The sequence below is a fragment of the Canariomyces notabilis genome (assembly GCF_033297395.1).
Source record: "Canariomyces notabilis strain CBS 508.74 unplaced genomic scaffold N656scaffold_1, whole genome shotgun sequence".
NCBI lineage: Eukaryota > Fungi > Ascomycota > Sordariomycetes > Sordariales > Chaetomiaceae > Canariomyces > Canariomyces notabilis.
In genome coordinates, this window is record NW_027041823.1 from 1,064,580 (window position 1) to 1,091,677 (window position 27,098).

Here is a 27,098-nt window from a genome sequence, read left to right on the forward strand (position 1 = left end):
ATGATTTGTCCGGGAAAGCAGAAACAGGCGATGATAGTAGAATAGAAAGACACGACTCTGAGAAGCAGATACCCGAATATTAGCATCAAACACGGATACCGTTTTCTCCCATAAGAGGAGTCAGATGCGAGAAAGAAAGAGCTAAAACTCATTTCAAAGCGACGACGGTTAAGCCTGCTGCTCCGTCTGCTGTAAAATTACAACCGCAATAGAAAACTCGGGAAGCCGCTGTCGCCATGTCAAGCGGGCCGAGGTAAAAGGAATCGAAGAAACCATAAAAGTTCGCCTGCTGTCCTCCTTCCCACTGGTGAATTCCGTGTGATTTTTTGACGGAGCCTGCCACTCCTGGCCTCCCAAATGCCACAAGACCTTTTATGGGTCACGACGCCGACCTTGATCAAGGCAGAGATAAACGCCAGGTGTAATGGGGAAAGTGTGATGATACAAGAAGGCCGGATAACATGCAAATGCCGAATTGGAAAATATACAGCCCCGCTCGCTCTGCCTCGTCGAACCGTCCGTGGGGAGTTTGCGCCGGGGGAAAGCCCATCCAGGCTCATCCCGGCGTCTCGTAAAGAAGTAATTTCCCCATAATGTGTTGCTGTACCTCCCAGTGAACGTACCCATGCCGGATCCCCAGATAACAAGTTGATCATCATGGTCATGTCGGGGCATCAATGACGACGGCACGTTCCAGTGCGAAAACCATCGGCATCGTGAAGAGTGTGCGGAGAAAATAAAGTAGGTGGAGGTAATCCCCCAAAGGTCCTAGGGCACAGTTTAGTCGGCCCTTTTGCGCTTCTTCTTGCCCTGGTCGCTGCCCTCGTCTGACGAGAGTTCGCTTGCGCTGCCGGGAACCTCTGCGGCAACTTGGAAAAGCACCTTGCCCAGCGCGTGGTAGTCGTCGCCACCAACCAAGCCGTCAGCGCCCATCATGGCAGGGTGCGGGTAGGCAGGGTGCATTGGTACGCCTGCCATAGCATCTGGATCGTCAATCAGATTCATGACTATGGCGCCTGAACCGTGGGTGCGAGAATGCTGGGCCAGGTTGTCGGAGCGCGAGAACTTCTTCCCACACTCGCTGCACTCAAACGGCTTTTCTTGGGTGTGAAGCGATCGGTAGTGGCGCTTAAGATGCTCCTGGCGACGGAAACGCCGGTTGCAAATCTCACAAACAAACGTCTTGGAGGGATCCTCCGTGAGGGACTGCTTACGCCCTCGGCGGCTAGTGGGTGCCGGGAGAGGGTTCGACCCCGCAGCGTTGTCGGAGCCCGAATTTGACTCGGACCCGTTGTTGGCTTCGGTGGAGGAACCTTCTTGGTGGCTGGGCGGCGTCTGCTGTTGGGCACTTCCCGATTGGGACTCGGCAGCTGAGTTCATGACGGGCCTGCTGGCGTTTTCGGACTTCCTTTGCCGCTTATCCCGGTGCGCGTCGCTGTCGTCGCACGAGTCAGGAGGGGTTGGAAAATCCACAACAAACGGACCCTCCGAGTCGTCGTCGCACGCGTAGCTCGATTGGCCAAGGGACAGGGCGTCAGAACTCGAACGCGACCGGCTGAGATGCGTGGCCGAGCCGTCGTTCAGGTCTACAAGTCCCTTGACGAAGCTGTACTCGGAATCGAGATCGGAAAAGTCGTCAAAATGAAGGTTGATTGGGGCGGCCTGGCTGAACTCGAAGGAGGCGCTCGACGAGCTTGCAGGGGCAGGGGCGTTTCTGAGGGCAAACTTTTGGTCCTCGTCCTCACTCGCACATAGAGTGGTCAACGCAGAGTATTCCGGAGCAAGCGTCGAATTGACGCCGCCAACAGTCAGATTGCGAGGATCGCAAAAATCGATGTCGTCGGAGCATCCAGACACGGATCGCGCATACGGAGAAGGGGAAGGTGACAGCGATGGGCAGGATGCAGGAGAAAGGAGGTCGCTTGTCTGCGTGTCAAGTGGGGCAAGTTTGGCTGCTTGTGGTTGGGGTTGCAAGTAAACTGCAATGGATCCGTGTCAGCGAAATCAGCCCTGCTTCTTATTTTTTTGCTTATTGCCCAACCACTCCGACTTCTGAGCCATAACATCTAATGCACGAGAAGCACGCCGCAACCCAGATGATTCAAATGCGCTTTCACAAACCGCTAGGCTCGCCACAGAGAATCATACGAAAACACCAAGGTTGCGACATGGAAATGCACGAGGGTCCAGGCGCGAGGAAATGGACATGAAAACAGAACGGATCAAGGACAGCTTGCTTACCAGGTGTCAGAGGCGGGGATGTGCACGCAGACCAGTCAAGACTGGGAAATCGTTCAAGCTCTGCGTCCACATCGCATGATTCCTTGCCCTCGAGGCCCGAGAACATAGGGTTCAACGGCGTTTGCAGCATATCACAGCTGCCAGGGCTGCTGATGACACTTGAAGACGACGATAGCGGCGGTGTGGCCGGGGAGTAGATCCCTTCGGCGTCGCTCAGGTCTGTGTCCACGACGATGGCTGGCTTAGTTGCGATGGGCAGCGGAGATAGCACAGGCGTCGAGGACTGAGGCGTCATCAGAACGCTCGTAGACGGCTTGGAGCACGATGAACCGGGCCGTGTGATGGGCGTCGAGGGGAGGGGGGCAACGACTGGAAGCATGCTCATTTGCGCCGTGAGCAGGGGAAACTGCTGGGGAATAAAACGGCCATGTTGCCGGCTCTCCGGGTTCGGGTCCGGGTTGTAGAACAGGAAGGCCGGGACTGCTGACTGAGACATCATCGTGGTCTCCATATCGGCAGCACTGTCGTTTCCGTCAGCCACCCAGCGCCTGTCACCGTTGCTCTATGCTGCAGCTGCTACCAACCAGGCAAAGATTCAGGATGTCGTTTGTTGGTGTCTCTCTCTTTCTCCTGCCTCTTGGCGTCTCTCGGGGTTTAAGTATTAAGTGGGTATATATGGGGCGTAATGTACACGTCCTTGCGACGGCGTAGTTGGCAGCGGCCAAATGATGGTGTGGTTCGGTTCTGGTAGTAAGGAATGGATGGCAGTTGTGATGATGGATCCACAACCGGCCGGTTTTAGTCTCAAAGACAGTTGTTGTACTTGATATACATGGACTCGTCCAAGGGATGGTGTTAGAACACACAGACACGCAGTCTCTCGATTCCCTTTCTATCGTCTCTTCGCTATCGTTGCATGGGAGCTGAGGGGTATGCGTGGTGCCGTGGGGTGAGACTGGGCTCGGGTGGGTTGGACAGAAGTGCCGTGAAGGAATGGAAGGAACGTATTCCAAGGACTTCGAGACTTTAAAAGAAACAAGAACCGATAAGTAAACGAAGAAGAAACAGAGATCGTGCTTCCGCGACAGATCTGCCAATGTGGGAGGGGAGAGAGAGTGGTCCCGGGAAACGGAAGGGCTCGCGGATAAGTATGTATGCCACGGGTCCCAACCTACACTACACTGCCCACAGCGGTCGCGGTGATACATACCGTAGTCGATGTGGCTCGACCGGGCCCACTTGTCGAACCCACCCGTCGAACCCACCCATGGTCTCGTTTGAAGGACCTGCATTCCCACAGGCTACCCAGACTGGCCTCCGAGAACCCTTGCCTTGCATGTCTGGGGCGACATCAGATGTGTGTGGGTTTCTCTGGTGGAGGATGGCGCAGCGACTAGCAGGAATTTCTAAATCGGGACTGGTCCGGCCCTGCGCTCGGAAAGTACCACAGAACTGACGGTACCTCGGCCCACAATTGCCTCCCATCACGCTGCATCTACTGTACAGTACACAGTAGTACAGTACCTTACATTGATACATGAGGTGATACCCCAACGTTACGGTATGTCCACCTTCATGGCACTATCGACCTGTCTGTGCCTGCAGCAGGTCCAAGTGGAGAGGTTGGATCCTCTTGCAGCCTCTCCACCAATGATGGGAGACGACCGCTTGGGTTTTCACCAGAGAGAGAGAAGGAAATGCTGCCTCTTGCCCCCACCGCCAGGTTGTTATCGACTGCAGTGGTCAAAAGATATCCAGTGGGGTGTTTTTGCTCTCAATTCCGCGGTCTTGCCTCAAATCGAGAGCTGTTGGACTCGAACCGGGCCACTCGAGATAACACATTCAACGAAGATTTCAATACTGAGATGTATGGCAGCGATAGCCGTTGCAAAAGGACCCAATCCGATTGTTGCAGAAGATACTTGGGTCGCACGCACCGACTGGAATTTTTTTTCCCGTGGTCTCGGGGCAGGGCCGCTGGCCAACTGGAGAGAACGAGCACATGCATGAAGCCGACCGTGATGGCCTGCGGAGAGCTGATAGGCTGGCCACCCGGCAGGCCGCCCTCCACTGAGCCTGCACACAGAGCACACAGAGAGAGCCTCGGGCGTGGTGCGTGTGCTCAACGGTAAGCCGGGGCCACCTATTCGCTGTATCTGTGTTCAGGTCACATATCATTGTCCCTGACCACCCTCTCGCCGCCAGCCAGTAGCGACCGCAGTTGCGGCACTGCAAGGTACGAACACCCCATGAGGCCACCTGCATCACAAAGAAAAACGCGAGGAGGGCGTCGCGCCGCTTGTTGGCACGGCGGAATCGAGAGAAGGAACTGAACAGCGATGCCGACATGCACCCAACCATGAACTGTAGTGGTCGGCTTGAGCCGATCACAGCCAACCGCTTTGGCCGTTTGAGGGTATGAACAAGAAACAAGGCAGGCAGACATCAGGCGGACTCATCTCAGTGAGTTCAGATAACGTTGAATATTTGAGAGCTACCTTATGCCATACGCAAGCGAGGCAGCCTCATCCTTGGGAAGGTACGGGCGATGGACCGAACACATCGAATCATATACGCCGATGGGACTCGGGGCATGGCGTTGTCCTGGGCCGCCGGGATGATCCGTCGATCGACTTCATGCCCTACCTTACCGGCTAGGGTAAACAAACAGGAAATCACAATGCGTGCCATTCCGGATCCCTTACATACCTCCGGAGTAGCTTCTGGCTATTACCAGCTGGCCCCAAAGGTTCTATCCCAACCATGTCTACAATGTCCTAAAACTGGCAGCAGCCGAGATGGAAACGGATGAATATGTGTCACAACAGCGAGTATTATCTTACTTTGGATATTTATCGACTCCATGTAACCTGAGCGGTGGAAGTAAGCGTTCCGACTTTCGCTGTGCCCGCTCGGGGCGTCATGCTGCCTCTGCGCCGCCAGTCTTGACTCTTGAACGATTATTCACTGACTGCAAGAAATCTACTAAACAGACTACAGCATTCTAGGAGGCACGGATACTTACTTATTATGCAGTTAAAAATGGAAAGAATAGCAACCCACTTCAATGACGAGAAGCCTGACCTCGCGCGCCAAGAGGACGATATCGTTAGATATCGCAGAGCGACCTGAGCTCTTACAGTTCGCATCGCTATAGGTGTAGCCAGGTAACCCATCAACCGCCCCTCCTTTCACTGTAGCGGTCAGAGATATCGGGTCGTTGTGTCTATGTAACTTGATGCGCAGCCAACAGCGTCTCGCCGTCACCGTCTTTCGTGCTAGTGGGGCGGTCGCTGCCTCTCTGAGTGGGCGTCTTCCAAGCTGTTCAGCGCTCATGCAGGGAAACATGAAACACCCGAGAGGCTGTTCGCAAACTGCGCGCGGCTTGTCGATCGTGACGAACGATTGACCATTCATCATCAGAGCAGCAGTGCTCGTCAGGAAGAGGTTTGTGTGGTCCAAGACTGATCTACCACTCGGAAGTCGCGAGAAGCGCGTCACTTCAGACTTGAGGGCCTCCGTTCGCCCCATAGGGTAGGCACCGGTATGCAATCACTTACACCACCCCGCAGGCATGTGTCCGGTGACGCGACGGGACAGCCCAGTGAATCTGAACCAGTGTGACAAACTAGAGATGCGCCAGGCGGCTGGATCTCCTCCCTCAGAGTGCATTCTCATGCTATGCAAGCTTTCCTTGCCAAACACGCACGTGTTCTGCCGAAGTCGAAGTCATGCTGTGCTTCATACGTCCTTAACGAAAAGCCACTGAGGAAACTACCAATCCAGAGCGGCAGAATAGCGTGACGGGACACCCAAGATAGGACTCGGACAACTCGCTGCGTCTCGGTCAGTTGAAACGGAACATCACTGCTGCGACTATCCATCAGTGTGATACTCAGCCAGCCCTACCAAGAGTCGGGTTTGTTCACGTGCTTCAAGGGAGACGCCGTCCTTGTCTTTTGGCGACCTCTAATTACCTCAATACAGAACTTGATGCCGAGGGCCTCCGTCGCCAGAGTCCGCTCACTCCACGGCAATCGGGAGAGCCCAACACGGCTCACACTTGGCACGTATCCAATACCTATGTTTCCACCAGTCCATGACAATCCGCAGCATCCAACCTAAATCGAAGCCGGTGTCTGGCTGCGTCCCCTTCTGATTAAACTACGGCACTCATCCGGATTCCCACATCGAACGCATTGTAGCGGGTATGGAGGGGAGGTGCTAGTAAGCTACTGTAGCATAGTGGCTCCATCCGACTATTTCATTGAGATGCCTTCATACTTCACCGTATGTAAAGACGCCTCTTCTCGTTGTTCAATTCTGACCGATAGTACAAGTTCTAATTGTAGATTACCTAGGACCTTACTTGCAGCCATAACACTACACTAAGGACTGTGCCTAATCAGCGCATACAACGTACCTTAACTACAGCGCATTGATGCTATACGCTTTCCTGGCGGACTTCGTTCCTGTTGTGGCAGTCGCATGAAGTATATCTACCGTAATAACAACCGGAGAGGAAGAAGAAGGCGGTGAAGGGCTTGTTGCACTTCAGAAGACTCTTCTACGACGCTGGCATCGAGTCTGGATCCAGTGGCCTGGAAATCTACCGTACCTGGTAACGCTGGTAAGGTACAAGGCAATACCAGCTCTTACTGTAATTACGACGTATCTTAGTAGTAACCATGGCAATTATGTACTATTTACGAAGTACTGTAACTCGGTAATGTCTGCAACATGACGAGTTGCAGACCGCCGAGCTGACGGGTCTCACAGCTTCCTGGGTTCAGCCACCACAGAAATGTGGTGAATTATGAACTAGAAAGGTACTAGGACCAATAGTCTATATGTAGTAAATAGGATACTGTAGTTACCCTACACGACGTTGCGTACACTGGCACCAGCCGCATCTGATGGGAAAGATATGTATGTACGAAGTAGGATACCGTCCATTACGTCTACTTCTCTGGCGAAGGAGTAGAACAGTATGGACATTAATTACCTAAGTTACCTAGCCCGCCTAGCTCCCAGCATACTGTAGTATATGAGACTACAATGGGCTATTAGTAGGTCGGCCGGTCTCGAACACGGACGGCATCTCTATCGAGGATACAGTATGCACTCTCGACACTACACTAGTGTATACTGGATGATTCTTATGTAGTCCCGGTATTGTGTATATGAAGACCTCTCTAGCCCGTCTCGCCCATGAAACCGCGACAGGACCGAATCGGGTGGACTTGTGGTCGTCTTGGCAATATTCGCCACCGCAGATTCGGGTCCTGTCAAGGGTTCGCGGAGGGCTAGGCAGACCCGACGGGAGTGTCCTCTGGGACAATTTACCTAACCCGAAACAGATTATACAGTCGTAGCCTAGTGTATACGGTACGTCCGTACTACAGTGCAGGAACTGCATCATGGGAAAAGCACGAGGAGAAGGTTATTTAACTGATACACTACAACGTGGGTAGCAAGTTGCCAATCCTGCTAGGTGAGTTACCAATGGCGTGGAATGGCAAGGCACGTGGGAGAGACGACAAGAAGCCAGATGTTGACGCGATTCAACGATCTCCACCGCACTTCGGTCAACGCTTTGGTAGTCCTGTTGTGCACGTGCCCTCATGGGACACTGCGTATCTCAAATGGTACAGTACGCACGAGACATTTACAATACGCATAATTGACACATGTACGAGTGGATAAGGTGACCAAGGTAGGCACAAACCGGCAACTGATCTTCATAGAAGAATGGCGAGAATGGTAACGTTGTCCCAAGGGTCGTTACAGACTCCCGCTTTTCTTCCTCTCTGTGTGGCGTCGGATATCGTGATCCTTCCTGGTTTGCCAACCCTGGTACGGACCGTTGGCTAACGGGCCGCGGACAGGGCCCGTTGTCAGTCCCAGGGATTGCATTCTGGTGGCATGGACCGTGGACGGAGCAGCACCCAAAAAGAGGAGGTCAACCGTCAATGCTCATGTTGGTGTCGCTCCCCGGATTTGCGGATAAGGATTGGGAAACAGAGCCCTGTCGCGGTTAACGCATTCATCCACCAGGGTGAGTGCAACGTGGTGCCACCAGTAAGGTACGTATAGTACATATGTAAGGTAAAGTACGTATCGATATGACAATGAAAGAAAGCCGAGGTGGACAAGTCACACACTACACATACGAAGTAGAACGCATATCCGTATACCTGTATGCATTACTCTTTGGTATGGATGCACAGCTCAGCAGAAGGCCAAAAAGCTACCGAGTAAAACTTACTTTTACACAAAACGAGATAGGCAGTGGTTTACGGATACTAGGTAGCATATCCATTCGGCCAGATTTGTTTTATGCTATAACCATCCCAGTGTGCTAAAGGCAAGGTGACGAGGATCAACGCTCGACATCTCCACCGAACGAGACGTGAGGCTTTTCATGACATCTGGGAATGATGGCGCAACGAGGCTCCCTGCCAACAAAAAAACTGAGACTGCAAATGGCCTACCACCACATTGAACTCCCAACAACACACACAAAATAGCTGCAAGTCTGATCCTAGAATATGCACTCAACTGCTAGCTACTCCCCTATCTAATTTCAAGTGGTCTTTGAAGATCTCGGGGGTTGAATGTCCCTATTTGTTGATACTTTTCTAGCGAATAGAGGCCCGAAGTGGTTTGCAGTCTCAGTTTTTTTGTTGGCAGGGAGCGAGGGTACCGCAAATACTTATTCGATTTGGAAATACGACGCTACTCCATCCAAGCCCGGCTTGCCTTACAATTGGCCACGTCGTGACGCTGCACCTCGCTTATCGTCACACGTAGTAAGCCAAGATCCTAAACCCTAACCCCAATTCTACGCTTTTTTCCAGTCCCTCGTTCCTAGCCCAGCCCATTTCGACGCCATTCAACCTCAATTTGACTGTCTTATTGACTCTGTATTTGCCTGTCAAATGCGTCAAGATGCTCCGGGTCGATTTTGGCGATTGATGTCCTCTGTAAGCAAATTTGGCTAAATGACCATGCCTGCGGCCCGTACTAACTGGTTGAGTACGTAAGCGACGTGCAGGAACAAATGTGGCCAATAGTAAGGCAAGCCGGGCTTGGATGGAGTAGCGTCGTATTTCTAAATCGAATAAGTATTTGCGGTAATGTACAGTACTAGTGTATCCGCATTTGCAACCCCGATATTTCCCGTCTCGGTGATAGCAGACGGGACCAGGACCCAGATGCTGCCAACCACGACCCGCCGCTGTCCCCCGCTGTCCCCCACCGACCCACTCATGTCAAAGCTTAAGGATCCACTCGCTGGGTACACGTTAGCGCAGGAACACTGTCTTGATTCACCAATGGGCGGCTCCGCGTGCCATGTTGATGGATCTTCTCGAAGGTTTCATGGTTTCAGGGTCCAGTTTCCTGCATAAAGACTCCACCTCCCAATTCCGGTGTTGCAGGCCAAACTTGGCATTGGCGTCTTTTATCCACTCGCAGAGAGGTGGTGTGATGGAAGAAGAAGATATCACAGACACGCGGGGTGCCTCACGAACGATCAGTCCGTATCAGAGGAATATCGATAAAGATATGATATGCAGTCGACTTTGTGATTGTGCTGGCAACGACATCTCCGCCCTCCGACGCCCATCGCCGCCACCAACGCCACGGAGATAGTGTAGTCTCGAGTGTAGTGTGTTATATCTACTGGCCGTGGCTATGAATTCGATTCCAATTCGATGTTCGCACCAGGACCTGATGGCCGTCGGTCAACCCCACCAGCGAAGAAAATATACGTACGGAATTCGTACTGTATTGTCTGTTGAAGTTGAGCTGTCGCATGTGGCGATCGACAGTTCATTTACGTAAGGGCTCAACTCTGCCGAAGCTAGGTGTCTCTAGCTCGACACACATTGACACTGTCGGTCGACGTTAGCGTGAGGGGATGGCAACAAAAAGAGGGAAGGACACATTTTCGGCACTTCCATAGTCTCGGTTCTGGAGCTCCAGAATTGCCTTTGCTCGTCAATCAAGGTCCCCAAGCTCGCCATGCAGCAAGGGTCCCTCGTTGGCAGCAATCGGGGCGCCGATAAGGTTCTTGCCGTCAGAAGATAACATTTCACACTTGAACCCAGCACGTTGTATGTAGGGAAGGACCTCCTGCCTAATGTAAGTGCTAGCTCAGACTCACTAACTGCTTCCTTCTCCTACCTTACACACGGCACATTTGTACTTGGGGTACAGATATTTCTTGTCTTCTGAGACTTTGCGATCCCATTTGACTACATACTGTAGTTGCATGCGATACTCCGTAGTTCGCACGGAATTCTGACTAGAACCCATTGCTTGCTTTTTCAAGCGCGGGTTGTCTTTGGACACAGCAGCTGCAAGCGACAAAGTCACAAACCGCACCCGAACGCTGTCGTCGGACTGCCGATGCACTGCAGTGACAGTGTGAATGAAGTTCAAAAGTATGAGCACTTCGACTCTCCGAGTTGCTTGCCGTCCCACACATGAAGTATGTACCGGTAAGTAATCCGAGGGCTGAAATTCTTTTTTGTTTCGTTTCAAGACAAAATGCAAGCCGACCATCGACACACTGCGCTACGGACACACTTCAACAAGCCAGGTCTACGCTAACTGCCGCAGTGGTGCACGCACCATGCTGCCCCGGTGGACTCTTCAAGAGAATGATCTCGGATGAGAGTCCCCGACTCCGCTGAGCTGCGAGCAGTGTCGACACAAGCGCACGCTTAACTTCCAAGGTTGCAGCAGCGGCACAACCGCGGGTTCCCTCCATTGGTCCGTTGTGGTCCGAGCCTGCAGTCTCGCCATCCTCGCCGCGTCAATCCGCTCAACGCCGCCCATGCGCAGGCCGATACTTCTGTCCTAGGTATACCATGGTTCCGCTAAGGCTAAGTGTAGTGCAAGGTAGTTGTGCCTTGTTGCGCTATTCGTCTGGTCTCCCCGCGTCTGGAGCATGACGGTGACTGGGCGGTCACCATACAGTATACTTCTCACCAGTGTGCTGCAGCCCAGAGCACAGAATGCCTCAGAACCCGACCTGCTATGGCGACCAGTCACAGCGGGCAATCAGGAGATCCACCGAGATCTCGGTCAAGGGACCCAACGCTCATGTCTTCCGCAGTTCGCACTGCTGCAGAGCACTCCGAAACCCGGCTTTATTCACGGTGCGGTCAACTTGATATGATCCAGGCAATTTTCGACAGAAAAAGTCTCATGCCAGAGTCGGCTCGTTCTTGTTCGCCTATTCGATACTAGCTACGGTAGCACACCACTTTTGGACGATCTGATCCAACCTGCCCGGTTGATCGGATGCGGAGAACCGGTATAGTCCCTGTCATCGCAGTAGCTGGGACTGCCCGGAAACAAACGCCATGATGCCTGCTTTCTGCGCGTTACCTGAAGGGGACGGCGAACGGACGCTGTTGTTGCCCCATCACTATACAGTACTGTACACTACAGCTGGGGTCGAACTTGGGGTAAAGGAGGGCGACGAGATCTTGGAATTTGGACGTAACTGGCTATGATCCTCCATGACCCTCGCAGCGTTTTTGCAACGGCCAAGCCTCTTTTCTGTCTGCCTGGTGTTGGCCCAGCCGGCCGCGTTTGCACGGCCACATTACGAATCCCCGCTCGGCAATCCGATCCCACGGCCATGCGCGCTCGCGGGCTTCCCGAGTGACCGCAGAGGGTTTCTACCGTGGTGCACGGCCGAGGCAATTGCGCTGGGTGCAACCTTTGGCCCAGCGAGGCTTGGAGATCGCCTCGGCAGTCGAGTTGGCGATCGCCAGCGTCCAACCTTCGCATGTGAGTCCTCCTGCCGCGGGGTCGCCGTCCTCTACCAACCCCAGGCCGGGTCGCCGCAATCGCAGATTAGAAGCTTGTATACCTCATCTTGGGGTACAATGGGATCAATGTTTGCTCTTGGGCGGGACGTTCGACGGAGCGGCGCGCCGGGACCGCTTCCCTTACATGCGTCATCCTCTCGCTAGGGAGTCGTCCCTATAGCCAATGCTATGCAAGACCGAGCGAATCGGAAATACTGTGTAACAGAAGACTCGGCAGATTTCTGTGCAATACGTGCCGCTTGATTGCCCTTGGATTCTTGTGATTCGACTCCTTTGCCGAACTGAATCCTGTTTCTCGTCCCAATCTTCGCCGTTGAGATGCCGCCGCGCCGTAACCACGCCGCTTATCGGGTGGTAAGGCAGCATTACAAGTCGGCCTCTCTACTCTAATCTCTACTTTCTCGTTGGCTCGCTCAGGTCCATCTTGTCTCATCAGGAGTCTTCTTGTTACAACTAGTCACGCCGCCGAGCTTGCGCCGTGGTCGATCATCACCCATAAGCACAAAGAGGTGCTGTCACCTCTCGTCCTCTACACTGTACAGTACAGTTATACTATAGTACGGACGGCTGGTTTCACTGCCCACCCCTCTCCTGCGGTAAGGGAATGGATAAGACGTCTTATGTAGTTTGGCCCGTCTGAAACTGCCGCCACTGTCCGAGATGTCATGCGGGGCAATGTGAGCAGCGAGGGAGCAAGGACTCGTTGCTGAGAGAAGGGTAATCAAAAGCCATGTCTACGAACCGTTTCATTACGGGACCAGTGCTGTGTCAAACAGACCTTAGTATAATGGAGTCCAAATGATAGTCGGTGTAGCCATACAGATGATGGTTTGATCATAACATTGAGGAGTGTTGAGGAGTCTGCTCGTCTCGAAGGAACAAACAGGATCGAGACCCGATACTACTTATATTCTTTTGTAAGTTGGCCGCCACGGACATCAGCAGCTGATCTGGGCCCGTTTCTGATGAAGAGATGGCAGCAATCGTCTTCTCCAGCGTGTGTATGTAACTATCGTACAGTATAGTGCCTGCTCTTAGACCGGCCGGGAGTAAACACAGTTTACTATACACAACCCTAACCCGTAGGTGCCTAGAGACGCATAGGAATAGAAGACGACAAGCGGAGACTTCTCATGACTGAGTTGAAGGAATGATGGCAGCTGTTGATGGCACTTCACCAGAAAGAAATATGGGGAGCATGGTTGTGCTACGGCTCCTCGTCGACGGGAGCGGTTGAGCTTGATGAGGAAGCGAAACACTAATTACAACTGAACTTCAACTTGAACTTTCCAGTGATTTCGCGCCAACCACAAACTTCAACCATGACGTGCCACCAAAACAGAAATCGAGCAGTTCTGATGGAACACTTTTTCCGACTGATACTGCCCTCGACTACGATACATCTAAATAATTCTCATTGACCGATTGATGGAATCATAAATCCCACGGCCCAAGTTCTCGAGATTTATCTACGCTCTCCAATCTCAAAAATTCTCAACTCAACTCAACCTCACTGAGCTCAACCTCAACCCACCCAAAGCAACCAAATAAATCGGCATTCAAGCCGTTTCACACTATGATCAAGCCATCCAGATCTCACACCATGGCCCCACAATCCGACAGCAAACCCCGGCAACAACAGACACAACAGGCGCAACACACAGAGGAAGAAGAAGAGGAAGAAGACTACATGACCATGAACTTCGCAGATGACCCAGCAACCGGCATCAGCAGCAGTATCAGCACCAGCCGGGGCCCGCGTGTGGGCGAGACGTCGCTCCAACGGCACCAGCGGCTCCGGCGCGAGGCCGAGGCGCGCGCCCGGCCCAAGTCCAAGGCGGAGCTGGCGGCCGAGGCCGAAGCCCGGCGCGAGGAGGCGCTGTCGCGCTCGCTCATGGCCGCACGGCCCCAGAGCAAAGGGCTAGCCATGATGGCCAAGATGGGCTTCACACCCGGCAGCGCGCTGGGCAGAAGAAGTGGTCCGGGGTCGTTGTCGTCGCAAAAGAGAGCAGAGGAGGAGGGAGCACCGTCAGCAGAACCGGGGGTGACTACTAGTAGTAAGGATGATGATGGCGGTAGAACTGGAGGTGGCGGGGGTGACGGACCAGTCACGGAACCGCTGCGCATAGCGATCAAGGACGGGCGGGAGGGGATCGGGCTCGAGAGCGAGCGGAAGCGCAAGCTGCGCGAGGCAGCCGAGGCCGCGGGGGAGCGGGCCAAGCGGGCGCGCGCCGACGAGACAGAGTACCGGGAGCGGCTGCGGCGGGAGAGGGAGGAGGCGCGCTGGGCCGGGCAGCTCGCGGCTGCGCAAAAGGTCGCCGAGAGGATGGCTGCTGCAGCAGCCGGGGATGATGCTGGACTACGGGATGGCGAGGGCAATGATGTCGGGACTACTACGAGTCTAGTAGGAGAGACCGCCGCTCGGCCGCTGCTCAAGTCCATCCCCGTGGAATGGCGCGGTCTGGTCAGGGCGCGGGAGGAGGCCGAGCGGGACCGCAGGATGCGGTACGACCTTGAGCAGGGCCTTGCTTCGCGGCTTCCGACGTACGAGGACCCGGAGGAGGACGAAGACGACAAGAGGGCGCTGGGCAAGACGGCCCGGACGATGTACGTTACGGCAGATGATTTGGATGAGGAGGACCCCGAGCTGGATGAGTTCGAGGCCCTGCCGGTTGACGAGAGGCTGCGCCGGGTTGTCGAGTTTCTGCGCGAGCGGCACAACTATTGTTTCTGGTGCAAGTTTGCGTACCCGGACAAGGAGATGGACGGGTGTCCGGGGATGACAGAAGAAGATCACGACTAGGTTCATTTTTGGATCCAGTTACATGGTATTGTATTGTACAATATATCTACATCTGTCCAACCGGTTGCTTGGCCAGCTTGCTGTGCCTCGCAATCTGGCCAGCGTCTTTCAGAATCACAATATCATACACGCCCATCTCCCGCGCTGTCTCTTCTAATATGGGCTTCAGTTCCTCGGGCCTTACATCTTGTGCTTTGGCCTTCAGCAGGACAAGCTTTTCCAAAACTTCATACAGCTCCTCAAGTTTCTCCTCGTCTGTCATGACGTCGCCTTTATGTCCCCGCTTTATCAGCTCCAGCCTGTGTTTCTTCATTAGGATCTCGATCGTATTCCGGCCAGTCACAAGGCGCTCAATGTTCCGCTTGGACTTGATATGCAGGGATCCAGCGCCTGAGGCCAGTTCGATGAGCAGAGTCTCGGGCGGGTGGAAAGCGAAAAGCTCCCTCATGGCCCGAGCGGCGATGATGGTCCCCGTGTAATCCTTTGCCTTGAGCATCGTGAACAGAATTGTGCGCGGGAGCTGGGCCAGGATTTCGGGGGTGTCAAACGTCCAGTCCGCCCGAACCATGTCTGCAAAGAACTGCCGGCCCGAGATGATATCCTGCCTCGAGAGGTCTGGATCCCGCTGGATGAGGCGGTTAACGGAAAGGCTGTTGAAGAGGGCCAGGAAGGTGTGTCCGTCAGGGCGGATCTTTTGCTCCTGCGTCATGGTTCGGTAAATCTTAACAGCCTCCTCAGCCTCGCCATTCTGGGAATACGATCGGATCAGCTGGTTCATGAGGAAGCTGGTCGGGCCGATCTCAGCCTCCTTGAGCACCTCAAACAGCTCTTGCAGGCGGCCATGGAGTCTGCGTGAGCAGTAGTTCTCTGCAAGCAAGGAGAACGTCTCGGCAGTCGCCCGCGTCAGGCACTGGAACTCAGGCTTTCCTTCGCTCTGCTTCTCTGTGGCTGGGAGCTGGTAAGGGTCGTAGAACTGGATCGACCCCTGCATCGAAGCCTGGCGATGTCGCAGACGGACATAGTCTAGGCGGGCACGGATCATGCTCCATGCTAGAGTCTCGGCCTTTTCAACATGCTCCGCAGATCCAGACCTCAGCCAGGCCCCGATGAGGCCGTTAAGTTGGATGGGCGACGCGGTTACCCCTTTGCTTTGAAGATATACCACCACCTGATATGCGCCGTCCAAATCACCCACTCCAATGAGCCGCTTTAGCCACTTTCCAATGAAGAAGTGGTTGCTGACGCTCAGAGGCAACCTTGTCCTCCCGCGAATGTCGATGGCGCCGGAGAACATCATGTCGACGAAGGCCTGCAAAGCGTACTCGACACAATTGGCAGAGAGGAACAAGCCAATGACCCTGTCGTAGTCCTCAATCTGCATGCTCTCTCCGAGTAGGTCACGCATGTCACGGTATGACTCCCAGGCTTGCTCAAGCGTAGCCTCGTCGGCCGACAACGCCCCGATGATGGGGATGAGGATCCGGGCGTCGGGCTTGTGCGCAGACCTGAGAAGCGTATCGGCGGCCCTTTGCGCGCGCTCCACGTCTCCGTGTAAACAACACATCCGAACACCGAGCTCCCAGTAGGCCTTGAAGGTCTCAGGTTTCGAGCCAAGCGTGACAACAGCCTTCTTCCACGCGTCAATGGCCTCTGCTTGCCAGCCCTCGATGAACATGGCCTCCATGGCGAGGAGCTGCTGCGAGTCCCGCAGAGGTACGCCGGCGGCCTGCATGTCCTTTGCGAGGATATAGATATGCTGCATGCGGTTGGGATTCTCTACGTCTTCAGACGAAAGGATTGACCACAAGAAATTCCAGACCTCGGGTGGCACCCTGTCCCAGGCCGTCGACAACGTCTTGCGCGCGGCAGAGTAGTATTTCCAGCACTCGGATATGTCCTTTGGCTTCAGGACGCCTCCCTTAACAACGCTGTCCCGGGCAAGGAAGCTGTTCAGGCTGGCGACGGGCCGCTGTCGCGGTCCGCTGAAGCCCGAGATGCGCAGCAGTCCATATTCCTCGGCCTCGGGACCGGTCTTCCCCTTGTACTGCAGCCGCAGTGTCTTTTTGAATTGCTTCCTTAGCTGGTCTGCCTTGTCTTGCCCTCCCTCCTTCTCCATGCGCTGCAGCATCCGGACAGTGTTAATCATCTCTTTCTCCAGGTTGTTGATGGCCGTTTCGATCTCGTTGTCTAGACCGCCGATCGACTCGTCAAACTCGTCCTTGCCACGTAACCGCCGGAGCTGGCCGGGCGCCACCTGGTCGAAGTATTTGACATCGAGCGGCGTTGGCGAGTCGTCGGCGCGGATGAGCTCTTCGGCGAGGTTCTTGTCAAGCCCTGCGGGATCCGGCGCCGCCTCTGATTTTCTGCGGCCGGCTGCTACCGAGGACGGCCGTGCCCGCCGGGCAGCACTGGAGTACTGTGTCACCAGCCATGGCGGCGGATTCGATGGGCGCAAGTTACGTTGGCTGTCGAGGCACGATCTGCAGACATAGCTGCTGCAACGCCGGAGGTCGATAGAGAAAGGCCTGGGTGGCATCGATGAAAGTGCCTTGAAGGGCTATTGTAAGGACATCTGGGAATATCAGAAAAGAAAAGCAGCAGGCATGTGCTGGGATAATGAACCACAAATCGGGTCTTCCGGTCCAAGGGTCCAGATGTCGCCTTGTCGCATTCAAATGCTACAGAACCTTTTCCACTGCATGCTTCCGTCTAAAATATCTTATCAACGCGAACACCCTCAGCGATAAGGATGCACTAGCCCCTGACCGCCCGGCAGAATCAGCGAGACCCTCTAAAATTTCTGGAACGCGAGCTTAGCTTGGCATCTTTGTTCCTGCTGCTGAGGAGCGCATTGCTCCCCATTTTCAATTACCTCACTCGCAGTCAAACCAACACCATGTCCGGCTCGAAGCCAGAGTTCCTGCGCTTCACAGGCCACCGGGCCTTTACACAGCGCCTTGTCCTATCGACACTGACCGGCCGACCGGTGCACATCTCCAAAATCCGCAGTTCGTCGCCGACGCATCCCGGCCTCGCCCCGCACGAGATCTCCTTCCTGCGCCTACTCGAGGCCGTCACCAACGGCAGCGTCATTGACGTCTCATACAGCGGCACAACAATCACCTACCAGCCGGGCCTCATCACAGGCAGCGCACCCGGCGTGGGCGCCTCGCTCGCCGGCGACCTGATCGAGCACGTCCTACCCGCGAACTGCACGCGAGGCATCACCTACTTCCTCCTTCCGCTGGCACTATTGGCACCCTTCTCCAAAGCGCACATGAACGTACGCTTCTCTGGACCGGGCGTCATCACCTCAGCGACGCAGGGGACAGGCGACATGTCGATCGACTCGTTCCGGACGGCGGTGCTGCCGCTGTACGGACTATTCGGTATTCCGCCGACGCGCATCGAGCTGCGGGTGCTGACGCGGTCGTGCGCGGGGCCCGGGGGCAAGGGCGGTGGAGGGGTGGTGGAGATGCGCTTCGAGAGCCAGGTGCGCCTGCCCAAGACGCTGCACCTCAACCGCCGGCCCGGAAGGATCCGGCGCGTGCGCGGCGTCGCCTACTGCACGGGCGTCTCGGCCAGCCACAACAGCAGGATGATCACGGCCGCGCGAGGGGTGCTTAACCAGCTCGTCTCGGACGTGCACGTCGCCGCCCAGTACGACCCGGCGCCGCTGGTCGGCGAGAAGGGGAGCCCGCATAAGAAGAAGATTGGTATCGGGTTTGGGCTGAGTCTGGTGGCCGAGTCGAGCGCCGAGGGCGTCATTTATGCCGCTGACGAGGTCGCCCCGCCCGAAGGAGGCATGGTGCCCGAAGATATTGGCACGCGGTGCGCCTACCAGCTGCTGGAGATCATCGCGCAGGGCGGATGTGTGACTGCCGCGTCTGCGCCCACGGTGCTGACATTGATGGCCATGGGGTCAGAGGATGTAGGCAGGTTAAGACTAGGGCGACAAGTGGCGGGAAGGGAGGAGATCATAGGGCTGGCGAGGGATCTGAAGGCGTTCGGGGCGAGTAGCTGGGGTATAAGGGACGCTGATAGCGACGACGACGGGACGGGCGATTTGGTCTTCTCCGTCAAGGGAACCGGGGTGGGTAATGTAGGGAGAAAGGTAGCATGACAAACGCACAATGTTTTCGAGGGCCGGCCCCTTAATTCACTGCATGTGTCCCGATTCAAGAAGAGGCAGGTTTTGCAGCTGTGAAACTGCTCGGTAACCGTTGGGGGCCATTGCTACCGCTGTTGCTCTCGAATCAACCTACTCCTCCGCTCTGCTGCAAGAGCAGCAAGCGTAGCATTATAACCAAGCGTGCGAAGCGAGTATGCCGCAGCGTTCTGAGCGCCGCTCCCTACCGACCTGACAGCATGGATGACGTGGAGGTTCGACAGGACGGCATTACCCGACATTAGCAAGTCCACCATGTCAACGCTCGTTGCGGCCGACGAATAAGTGTCACCAGTCCGCTCACCATCCGTTGGGCTGCTACTGCTGCCCTCCTCGCCGCCATTCTCCCCGGAGAGCGGGCGAAGTCCTGTACCCTCCCCGTCTTCTATGTACGTGTCGTCTCTGAGCACTCCGCGCTCCTCCGCATCGTGGTCCTGTGTTGTTGCTGCTGCGACAGCCGGCTCAACCGTATCGCCGCTTGGGCTGAAGGTTCTTAAATGGGGAGAGACGGCCTTCTTGAGCTTCTCCCGCTCTTGGTGTACTGCCAGCATCAGACATTGCAGCCCCAAAATAACCAAGTCGAAAAACAAGAAGGCGAGCTTTGTGGTTGGCGGCTTCTGCCCAACGAAGTCTATGATGACGCCCCCATGCAGATAGCCGCGCGTGGCCTCGCCAGCCTGGGGCAAGGAGAAAAATATATGCGCCAGCATGCAGATGACGGTCGGTATGAAGATGGTATAGATGTGTGGGTGCTCGGCCGGGAGAAGCAGACCGTCCTTAGGGGTCAAGAAGGAATAGTGCGGCACGATGCGCAGTAGAAAACGGACAAACGAGCACCTTTTTGAGACACACGCGCATCAGTAACAGAGCCTTCCAGGGAATACAACCAAGCGGCTGCCGCTTACTCCATGTAGTACAGGGTGCAGATGTAGACGAAGACCATCATGTCAAGCCCCTTTTGTAAGTGGCTGATGAGCTCCAATTTCTTGACCAACCCTGCCCGCCGCTTCTCCTCCGGCCGAGAGGGTAACATTGCTGGGGCGTCATCGTGAGAATGGCCGTCGCTGCTCCCCGCCGAGGGACCGCCGTACGCTGCGATGTCGTAATCGGCGTCAGATATGTCAGGTAGCAGCCGGGCCGCGGAGCTCGAGCCGGGATCATCGTTCATAGCTCGCAGCACTTGGGAGAGATTCGATACGTCACAGTAATGCGAGCATCACATAGCTGGTTGTATGCGTGGAAGCGCCGGTGTAGTTTATAGAGTTGCCATTCATTGGGCTCGCGAGGGTGCTAGCCCAAGGGGTGAAGCTTAAGGCAACGAAGCACGCGTTGGACGAAGAAAATGCGCCTTGTCGCATGATGCTGACTGAAGCCGTGATGGAGTGGTGGCTTGTGCTGGCGCCTGTCCGTCATTTGTGGCGTAGACCCATTCGACTTGGGGCTTGAGCGATTGCTGTTCGGTAAGGGTTGGGGTTATAGCCGCACTATATTCAAGTAAGTTACATACATACACAATCTGAAGTTCTTCACTACAGTAGACATGTAAAAACACCTAGGCCGGCACTTTATATCAACGAGCAACCGTTATGTAAACGTATTGTGTGAGAGCAAAGCTTTAAGAACGCGCAATCTGCTCTTGTGAGCTCTGCTTCTCTGCCGGCGGAACAACCTGGAAGTTTTTGATGTAAAGGCATTGGCCAATCAGATTCTCTCTCTGTCAGCAAGGGCTCAGCGGGGTCCCCATTTGCTGGGAATGCGGGATGTTGCTGGAGCTTATTTTTGAGTCACATCACCAGGACGAATTGCTGGGTCTCTTGAACAAGGTAACTTGATGTAGATCTTCGTCCTTTACTGTACACAGATCCCCAGGCATAGCTCAGCTGAGAGTGAGGAACTTACAAATAAAAGTACAGAAGACTGACAAGACGTGAAAATTTGGGACGGAAAAGAAGTGCACCGCTCCATGCCATCGGCCTCAACGCCAGTCACCATTCACCGCGCTCCGGCGTCGGAAGGTAAACTGCCTGCAGGCTCCGCAAATTTTCTGAACAAACTGGGGATTGATCTGCAATCACTGGAGCTAGAGCAAAAGAGTCACATCTTATCTCTTATCAATCCCCACAATGGCCGATCTCCCTTATTTTCTGGATCAGGGCAATCCGCATCCCGATTTTGTGGAAATTCCCATCCTCCCTTCGATTCCCCTACCATACAACACCAAGAGCGACCTGAGGTGACCTCCAGCATTGTCAATTGGCAAAGTACGAGGGATTGGAGAACTGCTGTAGGCACATTGTGAAGCGGGCTCCCAATCATTCAACCGCCTTCTCTTACACCAAAGCTCTCCCTATAATGCTCTCGACCGTGTACAAGGCGGGCCGTGCTCCGGCGCTCCTCCGGCATGGTCGACGAGTCCCCGTCTCGACGCCCCAGCTGAGGCACTTGACCTCAGGCGCTCAGAATGGCTTTCTGCGCACACAAGCAGAGACACCCAGCGCCAGGTTGAGCCAGAAGCGCCTCTTCACCGCATCTGCTGCCAGGGCCGCCTCTGGCGCTGCGCAGCCCGCGCCCGACCCGAAGGCCTACCTTCAGAGCGGTGTGGTAAAACCTAAACAGCACGTCGACGTCAAAAAGGTCCTTGTCATTGGCAGTGGTGGCCTTGCCATTGGCCAGGCTGGAGAGTTTGACTACTCCGGTACGTGTATCTCGATCGCATACCCCCGGCGGTGAAAAAATGAGTCACACGAGCGCCAAAGTCGAGGATCCCGAGTGGCTGACCGCAGCCCTTCCGTACAGGAGCACAAGCTCTCAAGGCCTTAAAGGAGTCCGGTGTGGCATCCGTGCTCATCAATCCCAATATTGCTACCATCCAGACGAACCACTCCCTCGCCGACGAGGTCTACTACCTCCCCATCACTCCGGAGTATGTCGAGTATGTCATTCAGAGGGAGAAGCCTGATGGCATCTTCTTGTCGTTCGGTGGCCAGACCGCCCTGAACCTCGGTGTCCAGATGCAGAAGCTGGGCCTCTTTGAGAAATACGGCGTCAGGGTCCTCGGCACCAGCGTGAGGACCTTGGAGCTGAGCGAGGACAGAGATCTATTCGCGAAGGCGCTCGAGGAGATTAACATCCCCATCGCAAAGTCCATCGCCGTCAACACGGTTGACGAGGCTCTCGATGCCGCTTCCAAGATCGGCTACCCCATTATCGTCCGCGCAGCCTATGCGCTAGGCGGCCTGGGATCTGGCTTCGCAAACAACGAGGAGGAGCTCCGTAACATGGCCGCTAGGTCACTAACCCTGTCGCCGCAAATCCTGGTTGAGAAGTCTCTCAAGGGCTGGAAGGAGGTCGAGTACGAGGTTGTCCGTGACGCGAATAACAATTGCATTACGGTGTGTAACATGGAGAACTTTGACCCCCTGGGAATTCACACTGGCGATTCGATTGTCGTTGCGCCGAGCCAAACGCTCAGCGACGAGGAGTACCACATGCTGCGATCCGCCGCCATCAAGATCGTCCGCCATCTGGGCGTAGTTGGCGAGTGCAACGTCCAGTATGCGCTACAGCCTGACGGCCTGGACTACAGGGTCATTGAAGTCAACGCTCGTCTCTCCCGGTCCTCGGCCCTGGCCTCCAAGGCGACCGGTTACCCCTTGGCGTATACCGCCGCCAAGATCGGTCTCGGCCACAGCCTGCCCGAGCTTCCCAACGCCGTCACGAAGACGACAACGGCCAATTTCGAGCCGTCCCTGGACTACATCGTCACCAAGATACCCAGGTGGGACCTGTCCAAGTTCCAGCACGTCAAGCGCGACATTGGCAGCGCCATGAAGTCGGTGGGCGAGGTCATGGCCATTGGCCGGACCTTTGAGGAGTCATTTCAAAAGGCCATCAGGCAGGTGGACCCCAGGTTTGTCGGCTTCCAGGGCGACAAGTTTGAGGACCTCGACTACGAGCTCCAGAACCCGACCGACCGCCGATGGCTGGCTGTCGGTCAAGCCATGCTCCACGAGAACTACACCGTCGATCGCGTCCATGAACTGACGAAGATTGACAAGTGGTTCTTGCACAAGTTGCAGAACATTGTGGACTGCAACAAGGAGCTCCAACAGGTCGGCAGCCTCAAGGGCTTGAGGAAGGAGCACATCCTGAAGGCCAAGAAAATGGGCTTTTCCGATAAGCAAATCGCCCTGGCCGTCGGCAGCACCGAGGACGAGGTCCGTGCCCGGAGGTTGGAGTTCGGCATCCGGCCGTGGGTGAAGAGAATCGACACCCTCGCCGCCGAGTTCCCGGCCAACACCAACTACCTTTACACCACGTATAATGCTTCCTCGCACGACATCACCTTCGAAGACAATGGCACCATCATTCTCGGAAGCGGCGTTTACCGCATCGGGAGCTCCGTCGAGTTCGACTGGTGTGCTGTCAGCGCCACCCAGGCCCTGAGAAAGATGGGCAATAAGACGATAATGGTTAACGTAAGTGTTCCTTTCAGTTCCTTTTTTTTTTCATTTTTCTTTTCTTTTTTTTTTCCCCCTCTTGCTGCTCGACTACTATCAAATGCTAATGGAAAGATGCTAACTTCCTCCTGACAAACAGTACAACCCAGGTAGCTATCCTTGCCACCACTTTACTAGGTTGCACTGACTGATAATTTCCTCTTCACAGAGACCCTGTCGACCGATTACGACAGCGCGGATCGCCTTTATTTTGACGAGCTGAGCTACGAGCGGGTGATGGATATCTATGAGTTGGAAAGCGCCAGCGGTGTTGTGGTGTCCGTGGGCGGCCAGTTGCCGCAGAACATCGCGCTCCGCCTGCAAGAGGCTGGCGGAGCAAACGTCCTTGGCACTGATCCTCGAGACATTGACAAGGCCGAGGATAGGCAGAAGTTCTCCGAGATCCTCGACAGCATTGGTGTGGACCAGCCGGCGTGGAAGGAGCTTACTTCAGTCGAGGCCGCCGAGGAGTTCGCTGAACAAGTTGGCTACCCTGTCCTTGTTCGTCCCAGCTACGTCCTGTCGGGTGCTGCCATGACGGTGATCCGCAGCAAGGAGGACTTGAAGGACAAGCTGGAGGCCGCCGCCAATGTCTCCCCCGATCATCCCGTCGTGATCAGCAAATTCATTGAGGGAGCGCAGGAGATTGACGTCGATGGCGTCGCATCCGGGGGCGAGCTAATCGTCCACGCCATCAGCGAACACGTTGAGCAAGCTGGTGTCCACTCGGGCGACGCTACCTTGGTTCTGCCTCCTGTGAACCTGGATGAAAACACCATGGGCCGCCTCAAGGAGATCGCCCAGAAGGTGGCCAAGGCGTGGAAAATCACGGGTCCATTCAACATGCAGGTCATCAAGGCTGATAACCCCGCGGGCGGCAGCCCGATGTTGAAGGTGATCGAGTGCAACCTCCGCGCTTCCCGGTCATTCCCTTTCGTCAGCAAGGTGCTTGGCACCAATTTCATTGATGTCGCCACCAAGGCGCTCGTCGGCAAGGACGTTCCCGAGCCGACCGACCTGATGGCCGTCAAGCGCGACTATATCGCGACCAAGGTGCCGCAGTTTTCGTGGACCCGCTTGGCCGGTGCCGATCCCTTCCTCGGTGTCGAGATGGCATCAACAGGCGAAATGGCTTGCTTCGGCAAGGATCTCGTCGAGGCATACTGGACGTCGCTCCAGTCGGCCATGAACTTCCGCGTGCCGCAGCCGGGCGAGGGTATCCTCTTTGGCGGTGAGTTGAGCAAGAACTGGCTCACCACGGTGGTTGACTACCTGGCTCCTCTCGGCTACAAGCTGTATGCCGCAGACAACGAGGTCAAACAGCACCTTGAGTCGTCCAGCAAGCACAAGATTAATGTCGACGTTATTGAATTCCCCAAGGAGGACAAGCGTGCTCTCCGCGAGGTGTTCAAAAAGTACGACATTCGCGGCGTGTTTAACCTCGCCCAGGCCCGCGGTAAGACAGTCATGGACGTTGACTACGTCATGCGCCGTAATGCAGTGGACTTTGGCGTGCCGCTGTTTATGGAGCCCCAGGTTCGTCTTTCCCTTCCCGCTGACATTAGTATCGTAACTAACCGTGTGATTTTTGCAGACTGCCATGCTCTTCGCTCAGTGCATAGCTGAAAAGGTCCCCCGCCCGGAGGGTATCCCCTCTGAGGTCCGCCGGTGGTCTGAGTTCATTGGCGGCAAGCCATTGTAAATATCGCAGCCCCTTAATCAGATTCCCAAAATTTCGGTCGACGAGGAAAAGCAACTCGGGCGTTTTGTAGGTTTGGACTTTGTTTAGTGTGAGGGAGTGGGAGGGAGAAAGGGATAAATCTTACCTTCTCCAGTTATATTTGGCGCTATTCCCCCGAGACTCATTCGATACCACCCAATATCGTTAGCAATAAAGTACTTTGATGAGGGAAGGAGGCTTTTCTGGTTACATCTGGTCTTTACTATAGAGAACACTCTGAGTGCCGGATATTGAGTCTTCATGCTAGGCAACTGACTACCAACGGAGGCCACAAGCTTCTTGATTATGTACTCCTGGATTAGCTTATTGAGATGGATATGAAGACCAGATGAGATGGAACCAGCGCATTCTAAAACTCTAATAGACCCCGACAGCAGCGAAAGAACCAAGGGGGCAAGTGAAGTAGATCCGAGACACCGAAACCACATTTTCAACCCAAACGCCGTGCAACAATGCATCAACAGCTCGAAATGCCTCATATCTGTTACTGTACAGTACCAGAATCATGAACACCAGGCACACTGGCACCCTCTCGAACCCAGGTAGGTCCCAGGTCTCAGATCTTATTTCTTGCCGCCCTTCTTCTTCTTCGAACTCCCTGACGGGGTGGCTGACGGGGTACTCGTCTCTACCAGGACGGGCTCGTCCTCGCTGCCCGCCTTGGCTTGTGACTTTTCCTCCTCCTCCAACTCCTTCATGAACTCGTTCTTGATACTGGCTCTGCGCTTCTCCCACCATTCCTTCTCGCGCTCCGTCTGCTCCTCGATCTCATCGAGACGATCCCGGAACGCCTTGTTCGCGGCAATCTCGTTGGCCGACTGGAAGATTATCTGGCCCCATCCCGGCACGATGGCGTTGGCCTGGACGAATACTCTCGTTAGCAAAAAAAATGTTCACGGACCGACGATTGTTTAGAGCGGGCGCCGTCGTTTACCTCCATGACAACATCCCGCAGCTCGTCTTCCATCTCCTTCTCAGCGCGCTGAAACCGCTGCCATAGGTCGTCGCCCACGCTGCCTCGCTGGAGCAGGGAGCTGCACGCCGTCTTGGCGGTGCGGATCTGGATGATGCGGTGGATGTCCTCGACGGCGCGCCGCAGCAGCGCCGCCCTAATGACGCTCTCGGGTACCTTGGGCGCCTTCTCCTGCCCTTCCTCGGGCTCCATGTGCAGCAGTGACAGGTAGATATTCCGCTGCAGGTGCGGGCCAAACCACGGGGCGAGGTTTGCGCTTTGGACTAGAGAGAGACAACAAGAGCAATTAGCGCCGCCAATTTTCTCTTTCGTTTGTTTCCAACAGTTGCATCGCTCCGCAACCAGATGTGTATGGACTGAGAGCAGACATACGGGCTTTCCTCTTCCGGTAGACGGTAGAAAAGGTCATGAAGGTGCCCCCCAGCACGACCAAGTAGGCAAAGGGGAGCAACAAGCCCCTCCAGTCGATCTCGAACATTGTCGCCGCTGGATGCGTACAGCGGTCCCTTCTGCGTGCGCCTGGAACGGAGAAGAAACCTGCGGCAACAGAGATCGGGGTTACTAAGTAGTAACGAGCGTCAGGAGTTGGCACCGTGTCTTCAAAGACACAAGAGACTAAAGTCGGGCCAACAATGCCTGTAAAGGTGGTGGCCCTGCGATTGGGCCTTGGGAACGGGGACTGAAAGAACAGCTGGACAACTTTTTGGGTCTTGGCACTGACAGGGGTGTGAACCCTCTTAACGTTAGCTTAACTAAGCTGTGTAACGAAGGTTGGTTACAGTATGTAATGCAGACCCGGCCGTCAATACAGGTACTCTTCCA

The 27,098-nt window shown here is 55.1% G+C and overlaps 8 protein-coding genes across 8 annotated transcripts; 3 read left to right on the forward strand and 5 right to left on the reverse strand.

Annotated features, from left to right (window-relative positions):
- Positions 1-780: 780 nt before the first annotated feature.
- On the reverse strand, positions 781-4,590 carry N656DRAFT_793796 (uncharacterized protein; the record flags this gene model as incomplete). Its single annotated transcript, XM_064817205.1, has 3 exons — positions 781-1,979; positions 2,242-2,762; positions 4,430-4,590. The coding sequence occupies 3 exons, from the start codon at positions 4,588-4,590 to the stop codon at positions 781-783; spliced, it is 1,881 nt and encodes a 626-aa protein (XP_064674867.1).
- Positions 4,591-10,112: 5,522 nt separating this feature from the next.
- N656DRAFT_26663 (uncharacterized protein) lies at positions 10,113-11,006 on the reverse strand. The gene is made up of 2 exons (XM_064809059.1): positions 10,432-11,006; positions 10,113-10,380 (listed from the first exon to the last, which is right to left on the reverse strand). The coding sequence occupies exons 1-2, from the start codon at positions 10,810-10,812 to the stop codon at positions 10,246-10,248; spliced, it is 516 nt and encodes a 171-aa protein (XP_064674868.1). The 5' UTR covers positions 10,813-11,006; the 3' UTR covers positions 10,113-10,245.
- Positions 11,007-13,695: 2,689 nt separating this feature from the next.
- On the forward strand, positions 13,696-14,895 carry N656DRAFT_793797 (uncharacterized protein; the record flags this gene model as incomplete). Its single annotated transcript, XM_064817206.1, has 1 exon — positions 13,696-14,895. The coding sequence occupies one exon, from the start codon at positions 13,696-13,698 to the stop codon at positions 14,893-14,895; it is 1,200 nt and encodes a 399-aa protein (XP_064674869.1).
- On the reverse strand, positions 14,739-17,572 carry N656DRAFT_26611 (uncharacterized protein). Its single transcript, XM_064809055.1, has one exon. The coding sequence runs from the start codon at positions 17,429-17,431 to the stop codon at positions 14,942-14,944; it is 2,490 nt and encodes an 829-aa protein (XP_064674870.1). The 5' UTR covers positions 17,432-17,572; the 3' UTR covers positions 14,739-14,941.
- Positions 17,573-17,740: 168 nt separating this feature from the next.
- On the forward strand, positions 17,741-19,040 carry N656DRAFT_773390 (18S rRNA biogenesis protein). Its single transcript, XM_064814054.1, has one exon. The coding sequence runs from the start codon at positions 17,792-17,794 to the stop codon at positions 19,016-19,018; it is 1,227 nt and encodes a 408-aa protein (XP_064674871.1). The 5' UTR covers positions 17,741-17,791; the 3' UTR covers positions 19,019-19,040.
- A 91-nt stretch (positions 19,041-19,131) lies between these two features.
- N656DRAFT_698780 (DUF1746-domain-containing protein) lies at positions 19,132-20,231 on the reverse strand (the record flags this gene model as incomplete). The annotated part of the gene is made up of 2 exons (XM_064810735.1): positions 19,132-19,900; positions 19,969-20,231. 2 exons carry the CDS (start codon positions 20,229-20,231, stop codon positions 19,132-19,134), a joined length of 1,032 nt encoding a protein of 343 aa, XP_064674872.1.
- A 795-nt stretch (positions 20,232-21,026) lies between these two features.
- Positions 21,027-25,264, forward strand: N656DRAFT_833631 (carbamoyl-phosphate synthase; the record flags this gene model as incomplete). The annotated part of the gene is made up of 5 exons (XM_064818692.1): positions 21,027-21,047; positions 21,437-21,758; positions 21,860-23,541; positions 23,734-25,098; positions 25,157-25,264. The coding sequence occupies 5 exons, from the start codon at positions 21,027-21,029 to the stop codon at positions 25,262-25,264; spliced, it is 3,498 nt and encodes a 1,165-aa protein (XP_064674873.1).
- A 210-nt stretch (positions 25,265-25,474) lies between these two features.
- On the reverse strand, positions 25,475-26,861 carry N656DRAFT_773391 (uncharacterized protein). The gene is made up of 3 exons (XM_064814055.1): positions 26,649-26,861; positions 26,238-26,539; positions 25,475-26,163 (listed from the first exon to the last, which is right to left on the reverse strand). Exons 1-3 carry the CDS (start codon positions 26,752-26,754, stop codon positions 25,867-25,869), a joined length of 705 nt encoding a protein of 234 aa, XP_064674874.1. The 5' UTR covers positions 26,755-26,861; the 3' UTR covers positions 25,475-25,866.
- Positions 26,862-27,098: the final 237 nt, after the last annotated feature.

Excerpts from the sequence above, each read along its gene's own strand:
- N656DRAFT_26663 (XM_064809059.1), bottom strand. The coding sequence starts at position 10,812 with ATGGTCGGCTTGCATTTTGTCTTGAAACGAAACAAAAAAGAATTTCAG. Across the intron at positions 10,381-10,431 it reads ACAAATGTGCCGTGTGTAAG|GAGGTCCTTCCCTACATACA; the intron begins GTAGGAGAAGGA and ends TACATTAGGCAG.
- N656DRAFT_26611 (XM_064809055.1), bottom strand. The coding sequence starts at position 17,431 with ATGCCACCCAGGCCTTTCTCTATCGACCTCCGGCGTTGCAGCAGCTAT.
- N656DRAFT_773390 (XM_064814054.1), top strand. The coding sequence starts at position 17,792 with ATGTCCGGCTCGAAGCCAGAGTTCCTGCGCTTCACAGGCCACCGGGCC.
- N656DRAFT_773391 (XM_064814055.1), bottom strand. The coding sequence starts at position 26,754 with ATGTTCGAGATCGACTGGAGGGGCTTGTTGCTCCCCTTTGCCTACTTG. Across the intron at positions 26,540-26,648 it reads CTACCGGAAGAGGAAAGCCC|TCCAAAGCGCAAACCTCGCC; the intron begins GTATGTCTGCTC and ends GTCTCTCTCTAG. Across the intron at positions 26,164-26,237 it reads TGCGGGATGTTGTCATGGAG|GCCAACGCCATCGTGCCGGG; the intron begins GTAAACGACGGC and ends GTATTCGTCCAG.